This window comes from Oryza brachyantha, chromosome 3 (assembly GCF_000231095.2).
Source record: "Oryza brachyantha chromosome 3, ObraRS2, whole genome shotgun sequence".
NCBI classification, from domain to species: domain Eukaryota; kingdom Viridiplantae; phylum Streptophyta; class Magnoliopsida; order Poales; family Poaceae; genus Oryza; species Oryza brachyantha.
The window spans coordinates 23,228,926-23,247,136 of NC_023165.2; the positions used below are offsets into that span (position 1 = coordinate 23,228,926).

The 18,211-nt window shown below is 39.8% G+C and overlaps 1 protein-coding gene across 1 annotated transcript; it reads right to left on the minus strand.

The window, feature by feature from the left end:
- Positions 1-7,301: 7,301 nt before the first annotated feature.
- On the minus strand, positions 7,302-14,937 carry LOC102709549. The gene is made up of 14 exons (XM_040521920.1): positions 14,387-14,937; positions 13,712-13,802; positions 13,544-13,628; positions 13,362-13,446; positions 11,937-12,006; positions 11,164-11,233; positions 9,840-9,885; positions 9,513-9,762; positions 9,015-9,220; positions 8,797-8,871; positions 8,578-8,647; positions 8,393-8,473; positions 7,882-7,961; positions 7,302-7,756 (listed from the first exon to the last, which is right to left on the minus strand). Exons 1-14 carry the CDS (start codon positions 14,518-14,520, stop codon positions 7,678-7,680), a joined length of 1,422 nt encoding a protein of 473 aa, XP_040377854.1. The 5' UTR covers positions 14,521-14,937; the 3' UTR covers positions 7,302-7,677.
- Between the last annotated feature and the right edge of the window lie 3,274 nt (positions 14,938-18,211).

Sequence of the window (18,211 nt, forward strand, 5' to 3'; positions counted from 1 at the left end):
TCGCGTACTCCACTAGGCATGCAGTCGGGCGGGCGCGCCCGATGCGGGAGCGCGTCGTCGTCGCCGCGCGCGCGCGCGCACCCCGGGCACCTCGCTACGTGAGACGTCCCATCTCTGGCCCGGCCACCGGAGGCCGATCCCGCGCGTTACGCCGGCCGGGCGCAGGCGGGCGACGCGCGCCGCGCGCTGACCCCAAAATTTTATTAACACGCCGGCCGGCGCGCGCGCACAACGAAACAGGCAGTAACTACGTACGTGGTACTGTTCCATATTGTGGCAGCCGTGTATGGCCTTTAAATGTATGGTACTGTTCCGTGTTGTGCGGTTGTGCCGGACCCGGACGGCATTCGATAGTTTCTCTGTCTGTACTAAGCTATACGTGCTGTGCGTGTATCCGCACGACGGTCAGCCTTTTTTGTACCGAGATATGCACCGGTAGTGAGAGAGGTTAATGGATCTGTTCATGAATTCATGAATGGACGGACTTACCTTCTGATGGTCTCTAGCGTGTGGACTGTTTTGCACCAAGCAGTTTGAGTCTACAGTTAAGCTTAATGGTCCGTCCAAATCAAACGTTTAAAAATTTTAATTCAATCAATTAAATCCGGTTATTATTGTTGGATGATAATCTAAAGGTGTACACGCAAGTCAAAAGGCTCGTAGACGTTCTCTCCCGGCCCTCATGCATCACGCGTGTGTTTGATAGAAGAAAAAAATCAAACTTTTAATCAACAGCAAATGTGAAAAAAAAAGCAAAAAACATGGCGGCACCATAAATATGTATAATCTCATTTGATTGTACTACTACTTAACACGCACCTTATAAGTGGATTGAAAGGTGGGCAATTCACATATATCACTTCTCTAGTCCCTCTCACGTAGGCAATTTTTGGAACATGGGATTGAAAATGATTTTTTTGAGGTGATTGAATAATCTCCTAAGAATTTTTTAAATTTATTAAGCTAATAAAAATATATTTATATGATTGTAATTTTCTAGAGCTATTAAATGAAGAGGCCATCAGGTCCTATGTACCTAGAGGTATCTTCCAACTCTAACCATTAATTAGGTAAGGCCGCGGTTGGCATAAGAATTATCCCCATTCCGCAACCATTCAACGGAAAGCGAGTGCGCCTACATTAAAAGCATCACCATGATTGATATTTTATAATAAATAATTGACTTTATAATTATTTATTTAATATAATTTTGTTTTAAAATCTGTGTCGATGTTAGTATGGGTGTGTGTAACTGATGTGAGTTAGGTTATAATACTGTGCCTGAAAATGGTTAATTTATCTCCGTGTGACAATGACTTGAGGTTAACATTTGTCAATAGCAAGGAACGTGACTAAGCTCATGGAGGAAACAAAGTCTAGTACAGTCAAAATGACATGTGATATGGTTAGACTAGAGTTAGATACTTAGAGGTCAATATTGGTCAAGGATGGAATCGAGACCAGGCTCACGAAGGAGCTAAGGTCCAGATGATCAAGATGTCAGATGACAGTGTTGGATACAAAGATGCCACAAGGAGGATAGACACTTTGTGAGGATGGATTTGTAACGTGCTTCACTAGTTGTATAAGAAAGTACCTAATAAATTGTGAGAAATAGGGATAAAAAGTTGAAAAAACAAAAAACATGATTTGGACCTCGGAATTTGGAACGAAGAAATTTAATTTGGTAAATTAAATTAATTTTGGAAATTGAGGATTAGGTTCTCTAGGAACAGGAGTCCTACTAACCTAGTTCTATTAGCTAGGACAAGTTCCATTTTTAGTTGGTGATGGAGTTTTTTTATAATTAAAATAGAGGGTGAGGCTCTAGAGATATAACTTTTGTAAGAGAGAAAATTATAGTTTAATAGGGATGCCTTGTATGCACTTTGTAACTGCTTGATTTGTTATTAAGTTGTGCTCTCTTGCGTGGTCGGACCGGGCATAAGAGCAAATAGTATCGACACGTTAGTCTATTAATTTTGGGTTCTTTTATTTTCACTTAAAAGATTTGGTTAATTGGTATTCTTTATAGCACACACCTTCTCTCTAATAGGATTGATCATGTTTCTTTATCTATCCTGCGCCTACATGTCCGCCCCGCAATTCCTAGCTTCGCTCAACGGCAACATTGTCTTCGCAAACCCATCGCGAGCTCACGGCATCAGCTTGTGTTCAGCTCTACTAAACGTTAACAACTCCTTTGGAACAAAAGAAATGTGCGGCAAAGCAATTCCACATAAATTAAGTTGAGTTCTTACCAAAACTGTCCGTTCCAAAGCAAAACGTGAGTTAGAGCAAGAGCAGGGAATGCGCTTAATATTACGTCAACAGGTACTCCCTCGGGAATAAAGGGCTCGTTCACAAGATGGAGATGGAGGTTCCAAACGGTCTAATCAGCGCACGCAAAATAAAAATAGTTATTAACATATGATTAATTAAGTATTAGCTATTGTAAACCTTAAAAATAGATTGGTATGATTTTTTAAACAACTTTTATATAAATTTTTTAGCAAAAAAATATACCGTTTAATAGTTTAGGAAACGTGCACGTAGAAAAAAATTGAAGTTAACGGTGCATCACGAAACGAGACCAAAGCCATATGCATGGACTATGCTTAACCAGTGATCGACGATGGATTGATGGCCACAAAATCATCTGAAAACCTAATTGGTGAAGGGAAAGCACTTCAATTCGACGTCTCTTCCTCGAGAGGCAGCCCACAAGACATCACCCAACTGACAGAGCAGTTGCCTACTAATAAGTCACTTCAGGGTAGTAGGGAGTATATGCCTGATCTCAGCTCACTCCCCACTAGACAGCAGCTAGCTAAAAGCTAGCCATGCATGCATCCACCGAAAGACAGTTTATAAGTTAAAACTTAAATTTTTAAATTTTATTTTGAGCTTGATTTTATGGTTGTTTTATCATGTTTTGTTATAACTTTTGCTTTTAGGTTACTATGACACATATATAAAAGTTTTACCTATAAACTATTTTTCGTTTGAAAAAAATACGTTCTCGCCTCTTCCCGAAAAATGAAACGATGGGAGCCTGGTAGATAGCTGGTTGAAGACGAGCAATTTGACCCGCTAGTACAGTCGTAGTCTCTTAATGCGAAAGGGACAACTTGACAGGCAAAGAGAAACAGTGCGACAACGTGTGGAAGAGCAAATCAACAGGGAATGAACAGCGATTTCCATGTTCTAAAAGCGCCACTATTCAGTAACAGGGAAACGCAGCCCGGCAAGGAAAGTAGAGGGGGCCGGGATCTGTAGTAGCCAGGAAAGATTTTACCGCACTTTTCGAATCCAAACCACGTTGGAAAATGCGAATGTGTGTGGGTGTGGGTGATCCATCGGAGATCGATATATATGTGGATGCTTCATGCCATCAAAAATCTAACTTGCTTTACATTTTTGTGCTGACCATAATCACCAGTTCAGACTTTATAGAGTGGTTAATTAATTTTATAACAAAATTTTAGATTTAAGAATTAATAGTGGTTATTCTCAGAATTTGTTTTTAGAAACCGTTATTTACTCGGTGCGGTTGGTATTGTTGTTGCAGGGCTTGCAATTTAGCTAGCACAATAAATTAGGACTATGATTATAAATAATATTACCTCCATACTTAAAAAAGATATTCTCTTCATTTTATAATATAAAACTTTTTAGTCTTGCTTAGATACATATGTATGCTAATGAATCTAGACACATATATAAGTTATATATTCATTAATTGATTAATTTAGGCAAAAGTAAAAAGTAAAACTGAGATAGTAAGAGATTTCAGCGATAAATCTGGGTTTTCTAAACAATTTATATTTAAGGACAGAAGAAGTACAAGTTTAAAATTATCTAAAACTAATTAAAGAAAAGACGCTAATATTTAAAATAAGAATATTTTGCATGACATAAACCACATGCACCGTGGACGCGATAGTATAACTTTTACCAAGTCCACGGGCCTCCTCCTTATCCCCATCGATAGAGCTCATGATGGTCGGCATCCTCCCTAAAGGCCTCCTCCTTCCTAGTTTGCCCTACATACTACCGTAGGACATATCTGTGGGCACCATCGAGTCACAAAGGAGGAGATCACGAGACCGGCACCATCCACTGCTCTTATCTGCGGAATTTTTTCCTCGCACAGTATACAACCTAAAATTCTAATCGTGTGATAAGAATACGTACGTGTATAAGTGTGTTGTGGTGTGGATATGGTTTGTGTTTGTGGATGTCCTGAGTTATACTTATTAAAAAAAAAAAGACACCATCCACCGCCCTCGACGAACGATGTATGTCAGTATGTGCGCTCGGCCTGAATCCAGCAGCAAGCAAGAAGGGCCTCACCACCACTTATGCTCCACCTAGCCACACCGTCAGCAATCCCTCCTGCGACCTCCTCATCTTGGCGAGGTGTTGTCCGTGTTGATCGAGAAATATGTTAAAGAAAGAGTATGTTTGGAGGATAAATCTTACGAAACCAAGCATTAGGGATCAAAAATGATCGTGCTGCAGAACATGAGATCAAACTAGCTATTCTACCTTTTTATTAGCTTAGTTGTAACAGTTCGTCGTCACTATGACTTCAGACTTGTATGGGCTTGTTTGTATGGCAATCAAAAGAACTCATAGATCGGCCTGGTTCGGATTGATGAAAATCCAAATTTCTCACATTCGGATGGGACTGCAAGTCTCTCACCTATCCAAACAAGCTCTAATAGGGGTTCATAATGCATTCTGTTATTGAGTGTAATCGCTTTTTTTCAGTGTCTGACCCAGTGCAGAGAGTTATCCTCTATATTCTTAAGTTGAACTAGTTTCTATTCTGTTTCTTGGAACATCATGTACCGAATCCCGGATGTTGATCTAAGTATTTTCTGAAGTCCATATGGTTAGTGAAAAGATCCTTCTATCGCAACGAAAAGATATACTTCTTCCGTTGTAAAATATAGCAACTTTATATTATTTTGGCTCTAAAAACTATCCAAAAATATAAGATATATTAGGATACCAAAGCAACATTATATTTCCCGCTATCAATCTTGTGCTATTTTATTTTACATCCATTAACTTTTATACTACTTTATTCATCCAACTTAGGTCACATGGTAGTGAGCCGTACTACATAGATCACCAACAGGAACTATACCTTTGACATTCTCTTATTTTTATATTATAAGATTTTCTGGCTTTGTCAGAAAGTCTAATATCATATATACTCCCTCCGTCCCTAAATGTTTAACGTTATTGACTTTTTTATACACGTTTGAATATTCGTCTTATTCAAAAAATTCACATAATTATTAATTATTTTTATATTATTTTATTTATTGTTAAATATACTTTTATACATATATATAGTTTTACATATTTAAAAAAATTAAATAAGACGAATAGTCAAACATGTATAAAAAATCAATGGCGTCAAATATTTAGAGTATAATATATAATGGGTATAACGGACTACTTCCTTAATTTTTACAAATAAAAAAGTCAGAAGAAGCTGTGATCATGCAGATGCTCCAAGAGCAAATCGTGGTAAGACGGCATCTGTTACAGTTAGGGCTCCCCTTACCGTCCCACGAAAACTACGGTACCACGTTCCACGGATCCCGTAAGGTAACCGCAAAAACCGTAACGAATTTAAAAACAAAAAATTTGAATTTAAAATCGCACGGTAAACGCGGTTACCACGCGGTTTTGCACGGTTACCGCGGTAAGTATGTGCTGAAATAGCACATGAGAACGGCGGAAACCGTGGTTTTTCGCGTGGTTTTTGCAGCCGAAACCGTGGTTACCGCGAGGAAACCGCGGGTGTGATGTCAAATAAAAAAACATTAAAAAATCTTTAAAAATACATGAAAATAGGAAAATATTTTGTAATTATATTTATGAGTTGTGACGTAGGAAAAATAAAAAATAGAACATGTTTTAGGGAAAACAAGAAAATTTTCATATAACCTTTTCTAAATTCTTGATATTGCAACATACAAACATACATTGTCATATGACTCATGTCACACTTCACCAAATAATTCACACCAATAATAAATAACTTTATGTTGATTGCTGCGTCACAACTATACCTACTACCAATTGTTACTAACGTGCATGTATAATTTTTATCCATACATATTTTCCATATATCCATCGTTGTATATTTGTATTTCAACATCATGTACCCTAGTTTCTAGTGTAAATTAATAATGACTTAACAACAAAATATTCTTAACCATCTTCCTATGAAATATTATTTGCAATAGGCTATTTTTAATTTTGTTTCCCAAAATTATCATTCATAATTTTTAATTACGCCGGAAATACATTTTTTTCATAAATTTTTTTGACAAAACTACTCTATATATCAACATATACAACATATATTTTTTATTAAATTTTCTTAAATTTTTTAAATTCTCCTTAAATTTAAATTCAGTTAACGCGACTTACCGAAACCGTGCCTCCGCGGAGGACGTGGTTACCGCCGCGGTAACTGGGGTTTCGCGGTAAATGGGGTTTCGGTAACCCTGGCTATAGTAGCTGGGTAGCAGCCTTGTTGGTGCTTTGACTTGTCTAAAATGTTGTCCAGTAACCGCGCGTACGCTGCTGTTTGCCCATCCGGAATTCTGGATAGGACCACCATACCCCCACCGAGATCCAAGTGCGCAGACTTTCGATGACAGCTCTGCCTACCAAAGCAACCGGATGGCGTACACTTTCCAGTAACATTCGCATTTTCGGAGTAGCAGAATTATTAAACAAGACTGTCTTAAGCAACCAGAATTTAAATAATGAACCTAGTATTTTAGGCAAGAAAGAACATAACAGTAGACTTGCAAAACCAGATGCAAACCCACCATAGATTGAAGGGACTTATGCGAATTTACCGTTGGTTTTTTCTAAATTACAAGAATATCAGTAGACCGTTCTAGTGATATTTTGCAATTTTCTAGTAACAGTTTTGCAATGTTTCAATCCAGTGCTCTATCCATTTCACAATGCAAGACTACAAAGTCTTGCTTAGATTCATATAGATGCTAATAAATTATATATATAAATTTATATATGTTTATCAATTGATAAATTTAGACAGTCTAAAAAGTTTTAAGATAGTAGCAAATTTGTTGTCCCTCAACGCATACACAGGGCAACCCTTCGCAATCTGAGAAGCCACATGGCCCCTCGCTGAGAGGACAAACCAATTGGCCAATGTGAAGTCGATAAAATGTTTTTTTTTCCATCGGACGCAACTGCAAGCGTGGCCCAGAAAGAGGGTTAACAGGCTATAAACAGGAGGGAGACATTTCTTTTCCTCTTCTCAACCATGGAGCTCTACACTCAAACAAGACAATGTTCTTATTTACATTCAGACAATGCATATCATTGAGAAGATGCTACACAATCTAACTGGAGCATCTATCGATCACCGAAAAAGAAAGTTAAAACAACCGATGACATACTTACAGTAGATAATTGGATCCTGCTCATCAACTACCTTTGCATGCTTTTGGTTAGACATGATATAATTTATATTTCTTCCATATCTGGTAAACCTTTCTGAACTTGTGCAAACCTCAATCAGCTTAAAGTTGTGATTGAGCCTACATGGCGCGGTCATCGCATAACCAACATGTACAAATTTGTAATGTTCGTCTGAGTTAGTGAAGTTTAAACATCATATACAGGCATGCGTTCTTCAATGGGCATACGGCAGATTGGACATTTCTTGCACTTATCAGAACAAGTCCTATGACAGAACCAACAACAGAAATGTCAGTGTCAAATCAATATGTAAGATATGATCACAGGCTCACTGCTGATGCCAGTTGAGAAGAGCATCCAAAGTGACTAAACAAGTTACTGGAAACATACTTGCATAAAGTTCGGTGCCGGCAAGGAAGTAAGACCATGCAAATCTCCCCCTCGTAGCAAATCCTACAAAGAACCTTCTCCTGTAAATGGGGAAGGAAGTACTTAGTCAACAAAGAAAAAAGTGCACGTCAGACAACAAACAGATTATTATCAGTGCTCTCTGCCTCTCAGGAAAGTTGCTATTGCCATCAGAAAGCGGTAACAGAAGCTCAGTTAGTGCCATAGAGCTGTAATGATTTACGAGTTCCTTAAAACAAAATAACAGAGAAGGTTAAAATGCAATGTAGATTCTTATAGTTGTATGCATGTTCCACTTGAATCCACAAACTTGATAATTCAGTATTTCTCAGTACGTAAAATTGTAGTAATAAAAAATTTAATGGCTATATTGCTCAAGTTCCTTAAACATGAACAAAATCTGGTCCCTTGTGCAAGCATGTTTAAGGATGTATTTCACCAATTTAGTGCAATGTAAAATGATGAGCCTGCATAAGTCACAAGGAGATGGTACATTTTGGAGCCTTTCAAATTCCTGCTTGGTGCATTTGGTAATTTCTGATTGCTCTCCCAAAGCTGCTTGAAGCCTCCATACCTGAAAGAGAATAAGTATGAGAATAGTTATTTAATAATAAAATAGAGTGCATATGTTATTAATGAGGTAAACAGTAGTAAAATGAAATGAGATAAAGATGTAACCTCTTCTGCAAGATCCCTCTTAGGCATTTTCCTGACTACCTCAGGTGGATAGCCACAAAACGTGTTGTACCTTCAACCAAAAGGCAACCAGGCAGGAATGTCAGTGCAGAAAGCATATGTGCATGTGCAAAAAGAGCATGTAAACATAAGAAACAGCTTGGCCAACTTAATAGGATCTAAATGAACAATATGATCAGGCTTTAGTCAATTATCATGTACCCAGTAGATTCAGTATAGAACAACCGGGCCTGCTCTTCTTTGCTGCCTTCATCAATAGACCACCAACCAAGAAGCCTGTATGTTACAAAGAGAAAAATACCAAATCATTAGAAGCCTGTCAACGGTGAAATATTACTTATGGTCATGTGAAACAAAAGAGAAGCCAACAAGAAAACAAACATGTAGAAAAGCAACTCATATTGTTTATCAAATATTACCTTGAACCACGATGAAGAAAAGCAAAGCAATCACGGACCTTTGATGAGACTGTAAGGTAATTAGGACTAACTGGTCCATTTCGTAATAACAGAACAACCTTCTCCACCAATCTTGCTAGAGAGAAAAGGACACCGGCGCCTTGTAAAATAAAGAGTGGGGAGAACAGTGCAAATATCGGAATATACCGAGCACTAGGTGGTGTACCCTGAAAAAACAAAACCAAATAAACTACTAATATCAAATACATTACAGTAATGGACAATTAACATTTTGAAGATTACTATTGATCCAGCTCATGACAAAAGCCACTAACAAGTGTTGACCCCCTAGATGAACTCTGGAAATGGATAATGTTTTTGATTTCCAAGTTTCCAAATAGTGTTACTGTGTTCTGTAACATAATTTTAAAAAGTGGAAGCTTCCCAACCCCTATCCATCCAACGTCTATATCAATCATATGTAACCAAATAGAAATATATGATTTGAATACCACGTACCTCCAAGCGCATACAAAGCAAAACTTGGAAAACCACCAGAGGTATTTTCATTACATGACCTCCTATGTCAGGAAGACCACAGAGACTCTCTTGTTCATGATCTTCTAGTGATGGGAGGAGAAGACCACTCTCCCAATCACGGTATCTAATTGCCACTGATGATGAGCTAGCCTCCCCAGGATTAGGAGATTTATGAATCATGGGATTAAACCATCTTGTACAAACAAGAAATGCAAAACACTCCGCAATTCTGTACCCAAAAAAAGGTGCTAGATTAGATTGTTACAGATCTCATGAATAAAGAAGAATGCATCAAGGTTGTCTCACCCATAATTTATAAACAAATCCCACCATCCCAAAGCACCGACATCACCTGTCATGCAATAAGAAAGTATAACAAAACATTTTAAAATAGAGGAAAGGAGGCCCGAGAGAATTAAAAACCTGAATACTGTACAATCTAAGATAGTTCATTAATTAAGCTGTTCTTATCACATTGAACTAAAAAAGTGATTTGAATGTAGGCCTTAAAAGCTCATGGAGACAGACAAGGTAGCCCCTAGTAACTACAACTCAGAACTGTTATGGATCTTGGTCGCTTGGGTAATCTGGAAGGAGCGCAATAACTGGGTTTTCAATCAGGAAAGTAGGAACTGGATGCAATTGATTGCATCAGCAATCACCAAAGAGCAAGACTTTTGGTCGTTACAGGAGCAAGGCTCAACCGGTGGTCTATGTCCCTCTGGCACCTAGGTGCACGATTTTATCTTGAGAATCAATCTCATACTAATCTTTTGATACTTGCCTGGCTATATAGAGCTAGGCAGGGGATGAAACATCCAAACTCTAATGCAATGATACGCAAGTCTTATGTGTATCCCAAAAAAGTACTGTAGTAAATTACTTTGTACAAAATTGGAAAGCATCATTAAAGGAAATAAACCACATTAAATGCCATTTACTTTCCAGCAAGAACTACCACACCATTCTTGGGGCCGCTTAAATCTGATTCAGTGTGGAGAAGATGACTTAGATTTCACATAGGGAAATTCGGATATTGCACTCTTTAGAGTGAGAAATCATGGAAAATGTTGCATATTTGCATGTCAATGGGAAAGCAGCTTCTCTAATTTTGTTTTAGTGACTGCCATCTCATTAGCGACTGACCTAGGTTGTGTTCTTTCCGAATATCTGATTTTTAACAGCTATTTAACAGTATAACTGATGGAATTAAATACAAAAAGTTTAAAATCTACTTTAGAAAGGTAAGGTGATGAACTTCTATATAGAAACCTTTTGCAACAAATACACCGTTTAACAGTTTGGGAAGCGTGTGCGTAAAAGACGAGGAATAATCTGACTAAAAGAATGTGGCCCTAGTCACTCTTCAAAGAATGTCACTGTGACTTGTCATTATAGTAAATAATGATTTTTTTTCCGAAAAAGCCTAGGCATCCCCTACCAACTATAGAGCCTTAACAGACAGACGATACTAGTCATGTTCAAGGACACAAGCATTTTAACTGCACATAACAAATAGGACATGCCATTTTTTTTGTTCACCATAAATTTAAGCCTAAGACAACAGCTATGTAGAATCACTAAGAAAATAATGAAGGTAAAAAAAGAAAGGCGATTCAGGAAACTTTACCAGACAGCTTCAAAAGTGTGAAGGTTGTAGCAGCTATAAGAAACACCATAGAAATTGCAACCCAAAAGTGCTGACAGAAAATAGAACTCATGTCATATAATATGAAAAGAACAGTGTACAGTCTGCATTCTTCTAGAACTTAGCAAAAGATAAGAAATATGATGGCATATATAGCTTATTTATAAGGACCACACACAAAGTTATTCATTCACATTTATGGACTTTACATTGGTATGAAATATTACAATGTAAATTGGTGCATTCTGCTATGCCACATTAAGTACCAGATAGAATGAAATTATCAAACCATAATTTGACAAACACAAGCCCTGACTAAGGTTTAATTCTCTTAAAGTTTGAGCAAATTTTACTTCACTATGTTCAGTGAAATGATAATCTGTTCATTGCATATGTTCATCAACCCATATTAATCCCATATAGGCGTTATAATGTCAAAATACCGTATCATCAATTGACTGTTGATGTTATTCTACTTTCATCAATGCAGCTGATTTGTTCTTATCAATAAATCATTCCAATCCAATATTCCAGTAACAATGGACTTGAAAAATGCATTTTGTTGCATGAGATTCATCTATCTAATTTAGTTATCTTGGTATTCAAAAGTTTCTAATATATTTTTATAGCAAGATGGAAGATGGTTAGGTAAAAGTATGGTTACTTTACAGTAAATACAAATTAAGCTCAAATTGTAGCTACTGGAGATATTTTCTAAAAAAGAGAAAAAACTAAATACTAGTACTTATACTCACAGGAAGTGTCTCCCAAATAGCTTCATCACTCATACTTTCTTCATCTCCTGGCATTAAAGCTCTACACATTCTGAACAGCAAAATCAAGGAAATGAATATAGGTTAACATTCAAATTAACTTTAGTGTGCAACTATTGTATTAACAACTAATATCTCTGGGTACTTTGGCCAATTTAAGGTTCACGATTAGGTCAGCAATATCTTTATGAATTGCCTAGTGCCTACCAACAAGAATAATTACTGATGGTGTGACAAGCTAAATTTTAACAATGACTAAATGTTATTAAACCACACAGCCATTGCTAAACTATCACAAACACACTTTTGCAACAATTTTACAGAGAAATACCTTTGGTTGCAAAAAAAATCACAAAGCTAAATTCCCGTGAAAGACAATAGACCGACAGGCTAGGCCACTGTAGTAAGTGTTACACATGTGGCCTGTTTCTGTGCAAGCAACAACATGCATCACAAAAAGAAACAACCCTGATGAAACACTGGTGACTGATGAGTAGCCAAGCCTGTCAGGCCTGTTGTCTCTGATAGGATGTAGTTATACCGCACATTTTGCATGTAGTTCCCCAAATATGTTCATGAACACGACTATTTGCGATAGTTTTGCTAATGGTAGTACAGTATCGTGAAATTTTCCTTTAAAAAACACCATTTTTAGCTTTCGGATAGAACACCGCCACTCTATTGCCTTGAAGCAAATAAAATGGCATACGAAGTAACAAAACAAAGAATGGTATCAACAGTAGACTTCGGTGTTTCAACCTTCTATCAAATAAGCAATGGTAAACAAGCACGTAGTGCTACCCTGTAAATACCAAGTTGTACAAGTATAATGATCAGTATTAATATATTTTTCAACCAACAGAAGCCATTGAACCAGACTAAGCAGATAGCAACAATAAACAGCACACTTGCAATAAAAGTTTCAAGAGCATTTGATATAGCATCAATGCTATAACTCAGATAGAAACTAAAAGAGGAAGTTGAGTGATTTTATGCTTTCCGAGAGAAAAGAAAGACACCAGAACCGGCCATTGAGAACAGAACACCAGATAAGTGAATTATTTTGGTTGCAAATAATTAATTATCTAAAATGGGTTAGCTGCTCTTGTCAGTGCACATGATATTCGGCAATAGGCCATTATATCTTACTACAACGATACAATCCCAGATGTATCCAGAAAGACATACTACAAGTCTGTGGAGCAGTTGGTAAGTGTTAACTGCTTAGTCAGAAAAAAAAAAGAAACAATCTTGGGGTAAAAACTAGTTATATTCAGTGGTTAAGAGTCGCAGAATACATAAGCAGATAAACAAGCAAGGCATACACACTCATGCCAAATGGTAGTGCATTGTGTATTTACTGCTATGCTATTTAAGGCATCCAAAATAATTGTTCAGACTCATTACCTAAAATTGTCAATTAGAATAATCACTTCAAAGGCCAGAAGAGGAAGGAATACAATCTTCAAATCAACGGCCGGGAGATGTTTAACTGCACAAAAACAAAGAAAAGTTGGGCGTAAGCACTTCCAGGAAATTTATGTATTGCTACGAAAAGCTTCTCTCATCTAAATAACCTTATAACATACCTCTCAGACTTTCGAGATATATGCAAAGCAGCAGCTCAAACGCAATAAGCAACGGTGCTGCAACAATTGAATGACAAGGTGCCCACTACATACAGATAGAACTCATCAGATCAAAATGTGGGGAGAGCTCATGCATACAAAATAGAGAAATTCATTATCAATTCTTACATGACGGCCATGAGGAAGCGAAGGGGCTGGCAATGAAAACCTTCCGCGGGCAACAATGCCATGAAATAGCCATAGCGGAATGAATATAATCCTGCATGATGAAAATAGCAGGATTAACATTTGGTGTTAGTAACTTAGGCACTGCCAGAGACAAACTGGTCAACAATGTCTTCTGTATCTGCTACCCTCATTATAGTGACAAGAGCGTTGGGTTATTCAAATAAAACCACAACCAGATAAGAACAAGTTCTCAAAGTGAAGCAGTCAGTAAAAATCTATAACAGTACACCTGCAGAACAATCATAAACATGTAACAGCAGACAGCATCAGCTGAAGACTAACCGGAACACTGCCCAGCGTGAACAAAATGCCTACATCAACTGGAGAATTAAACGGAAGAGTTATCGCTCCAGCGGAGAAAATTAGTCCACAAGCGAGCGACGACTCAACCGAACGAAAAGTGAGCACATAATTCGCCCGATTCCCCTCTTCGTACTTGAGCTGGATCCCAGCGAAACCCAAAAAACCACTGCGCCAGCCACTAATTCCATCCCAACTCGCAATCTCGCAGGAACTACTAAGCCACCGTCCAGTCCTAATAGCCAGATCGAGGCTTCGGCGCACCGGGGTTCGGCGAGAGGGGTGCTGAGCTAGGGTTTAGAGCAGGGACGTTACCACCAGGAGTAGGCGGTGCGGCCGTCGACTTTGAGCGCGAGGAGGAGCGTGAAGCAGAAGACCGCCGCGTGCGCCGCCGCCGCCTGCGCCGTCTTCCCCACCCCCGCCCACGTCTGCGCCCTCCGCTGCTGCATCCCTCACCTCACTCCCACCCCCAACTCAAACCACCCCAACCACTCTTCCGCTCCCGCCTCAGCCTCCTCCTCCTCCTCCTCGGTCTTCTCGCTGCGCGGCCCTGCCCCGCCGACGAGGAGTGGGCGACAAAAGTGAGGCGGCGTCGAGGAGACGAGGACGAAGGGTTCCTTCCTCTCTCTCTCTCTCTCTCTCTCTCTCTCTCTCTCTCTCCCCTTTTTCTTTAGTCTCGAGGAGATGGAGTGTGATGAGATGATTCTACCCTTCTCTCCTCTCTCTGCGTTACGACTGTGTATTTTAGTCGTAAACTATTGTGGTGTATTCTCAGGCTGCTGCTCCCTTTTGCTGCTGCTCGACTGAGGAGGGGGTTGGGCTGGATCTGATACGGATGGGGGCTCGTGGGGAAAGCCGACGAGCCGGATATTTTTTTCTTCTCTTCCCGCGGCTCCCGTCGTGGCCGCAGTTTCGTTGGGTTTTTTTGGCGTTTCGGGCGGATTCGCTGTGCCCGTTGGTGGATCCGCCCCCACCCCGTTTTTGGCGTCGCTTGCACGCCACACCCATCCGCACGGGGGGGCGAGCACGACCCACCCCCACCGCAACGCGGTCTCGGTCCTCTCGGGTGGTCTCAGCGCGCGCGCGGCCGCGGCCGCGGATGCTCGACGGACGACGGGACGCGCGCATGGGCAGGGTTGATCGTTGCGTTGGCTGGCGATCTGGTGGTGGTGGGCCGTGTGCTTCCGCTCGCTCAGGGGGGCGCGGGAGGGCCTTGACCTGGAGTGGCCAATCAGCCAGGCAACGCAACGCAGGGATCAGGCGACCATGGACCAATTATTATTAGAGTTGGGGTGGTGTTAGTGACATGGTGATGGTTTGGAGAACGAGAGGCGTGCGCGTCTCACGTTCCTCGTTAGTTAATAGTTGGGGTTAAGGTTTTGTTTTCTGGCAAGTGTGGATTCAGTTAACTTTTTTTTTAAAAGAATTGGGGTGTTGAGGTGTATACAGGTCGACCTTAGAAGCTCTGATCACTGTGTTGCGGATTTATTAGTATACTCCGTCTGTTTTAGAATATATGTATTTCTAAACTTCAAATGTTATACCATAATTCACATGATTTTAATTATTTCAATGACTTCAGAGTCGATCATATGCTTAAAAAGATAATATAATCAATTCAAATCAAAAATTAACCACCAAAATAACTAAAAAGAATATTTTGACATCTTCTTATTCTATGTTAAATAGTCTATAAATAGACGGTGTTACTTTATTAAGTTTTCACACACAACATATGGTTTAGCCGTTTAAAGAACGTGCTAACGAAAAATGAGCTGTACCTAAGTCCAAATAGCTGAACAGAACGGGTCCTAAGTTATTGATCAGCAGCTTCAGATCGACCCAATAGGAAGCTGTAGTGTAAGTCAACTTATTTACATTTTGCTTGTTCTGTTTCTTAGTCTTACGAGAGTGGTACTAGAATAACATTAGTTGTAGCGTAGGAATCTACAATAAAATATTTAGATAGTGATGACAAGCTTTCATCACAAGCTTATCTGGATAAGCTAAGATGGTTACTCCAGCAGCAGGTGCATTATTTTACCTATAATCCGGCTCTATTGTTCGTCCGTATTATTTGGGTTACAAAGATATTTTTAGTTCAGGGGAGGGTTTTATTAAGTCACATCGGTTCATTTATAGAATAGTAAGAGCATCTCCAACGGTATCTCTATTTTTAGCTCTCTATTTATCTATTTGGTCAGCTGGCAAAAAAAATTCCTCTCCATTAAGGGTGGCAATTTCCCCCCGTGGAGTTGGGGCCGGGGCCCCGGTTTGGACTGGGGCGGGGAAGGGGGAGGATTTACACCCCCTAGGGAGGCATTTTAGACTCTAATAAAGTGAAGCCCAAAAGCTCATCTCCTAGACAAAAGGGCAAAACCCTAACTTTTCGGCCTCCTCTCTCGTCTCTCCTTCTCTACCGACTCTACGTGTGCATACAGGCAAGCTAGTGGCGGCGGCGGTGACCCCGCCCCCGACACGGCAAGTTGGCAGTTGCGACCCTCGCGCCACCACGTCTCCACCTCTTGCATCCCGCGCTGCTGTCTCGGCCGCCCGTGTCGCTGTCTCTGCCACTCGTGCACCGCCATCTTCTCCGGCTGAATTTTTTTATTAAATAAACATTTTTAGCAAGTAATTTTATTACTAAACCACCGGACAAAATTTTTTTAAAACTGAACCTTTTGGCCACGCCAGTGTTGGTGGCGTGGCAAGACAACGCTGCCATGCAACCTGGTCGGCGTAGCATGGAGTGGTAAGCCGTTTCGTCACGCCAATGTTGGTAGCATGGCTAAAAGGTTCATACGGTGAAAATATTTTCCCCAGACGTTTAGTAATAAAATTATTTATTAGAAAGGTTTAAAAAATAAAAAATTTCTCTCCGGCTCTGGCCACCAGGTAAGCCATCTTCAACTATTTTCGGGTCTAGTGGGTCCCCGTTTGGGGAGGGGGCGAGGAACATTTTTTTCCCAAATTTGTGTTCAGGGCTGGGGCTGGGGATAATTTTCTAGGGTGGAGACGGGCCGTTCTTGCCATCCCCGCCTCCCTCCTCCCCTGTTGCCAACCCTACTCTCCATATTGACTACACACTCCAACATCATCTCCATTTACAACTCTCTATACGTGTATAAAAAGACAATCTGTGTGAGCCCATGCGTGGGCCTATAATTGATAAGACAATTTTGAATGGCCAAATTTGGCAAGTGAGAGGGGCAATTTGGCCAGCTAGATGCCTTAGCCGGTCGGTTGGCAAAGTCTGTTGGAGTTTGAATTTTTATTAAAATTGCAAAAATTTTGGCTTGGAGTCATGTTGCAACTCTGTTGAAGATATTCTAAAGTATGCTAGACACTGATATTATTGTTAGTTTGTTCATCTCAAAAGATTTTTAACTCACTAGCAAAATTGGTGGGAAAGGGATATCATAAGCTTTTCTAATACTGGAGGATGCCAATTCAAACTATTACGGCCGAGTATTGATTCAATACCATTTAAAAAACATGCGACGATACAAATTATTTAGTAATTTTGAAAGCAATATATCGAGTCATAAATATTTGATATTTATGAAAAAAAATAACTGAACTTTTAAAAATTATAACAACCGATAAATTCTCATATGCCAACTTTAAAATTTTAAACAAAAAGCTGAGTGTATTTATCTTGAAATCAATAGTCAAGGTTATAGGTTTTCCTTTTATTTTTCAAAACCTCAAGGTTATAAGTATGACCTGGAAATAAGTTCAATCTAGGATCTCTCAACTTAAAGTCGAGTCTGTCTAAAAGGCCCTTAACCCCAAAACCAAATTTCTATATCTCTAGACTCATGCAAATTATTGAATGATGGTTCCATGGCAGTATCCACTCTATTTTTGCCTGGTTTTGTTGATGTGATGTACGGTGGGCCGCACATGTCAGTAGCTCGATGCTCTTCTTCCTTTCTTCTATACTTCTATCTCTCTCTTCGAAGGGCGTAGGAGGGATGGCTAGGCTAGGGCGCAACCGGCAAGCAAGGGATGCGCGGCAAGGGAGAGCGGAGGCGTCACCGGTGGCTGGCGGTGATCGGGGTGGCTAGGACGGTGCGGTTGTGGGGGGCGACAGTTGCTAGAGAGTTGTTGGGATAGCGGGAGGAAAAGTGGGACCTC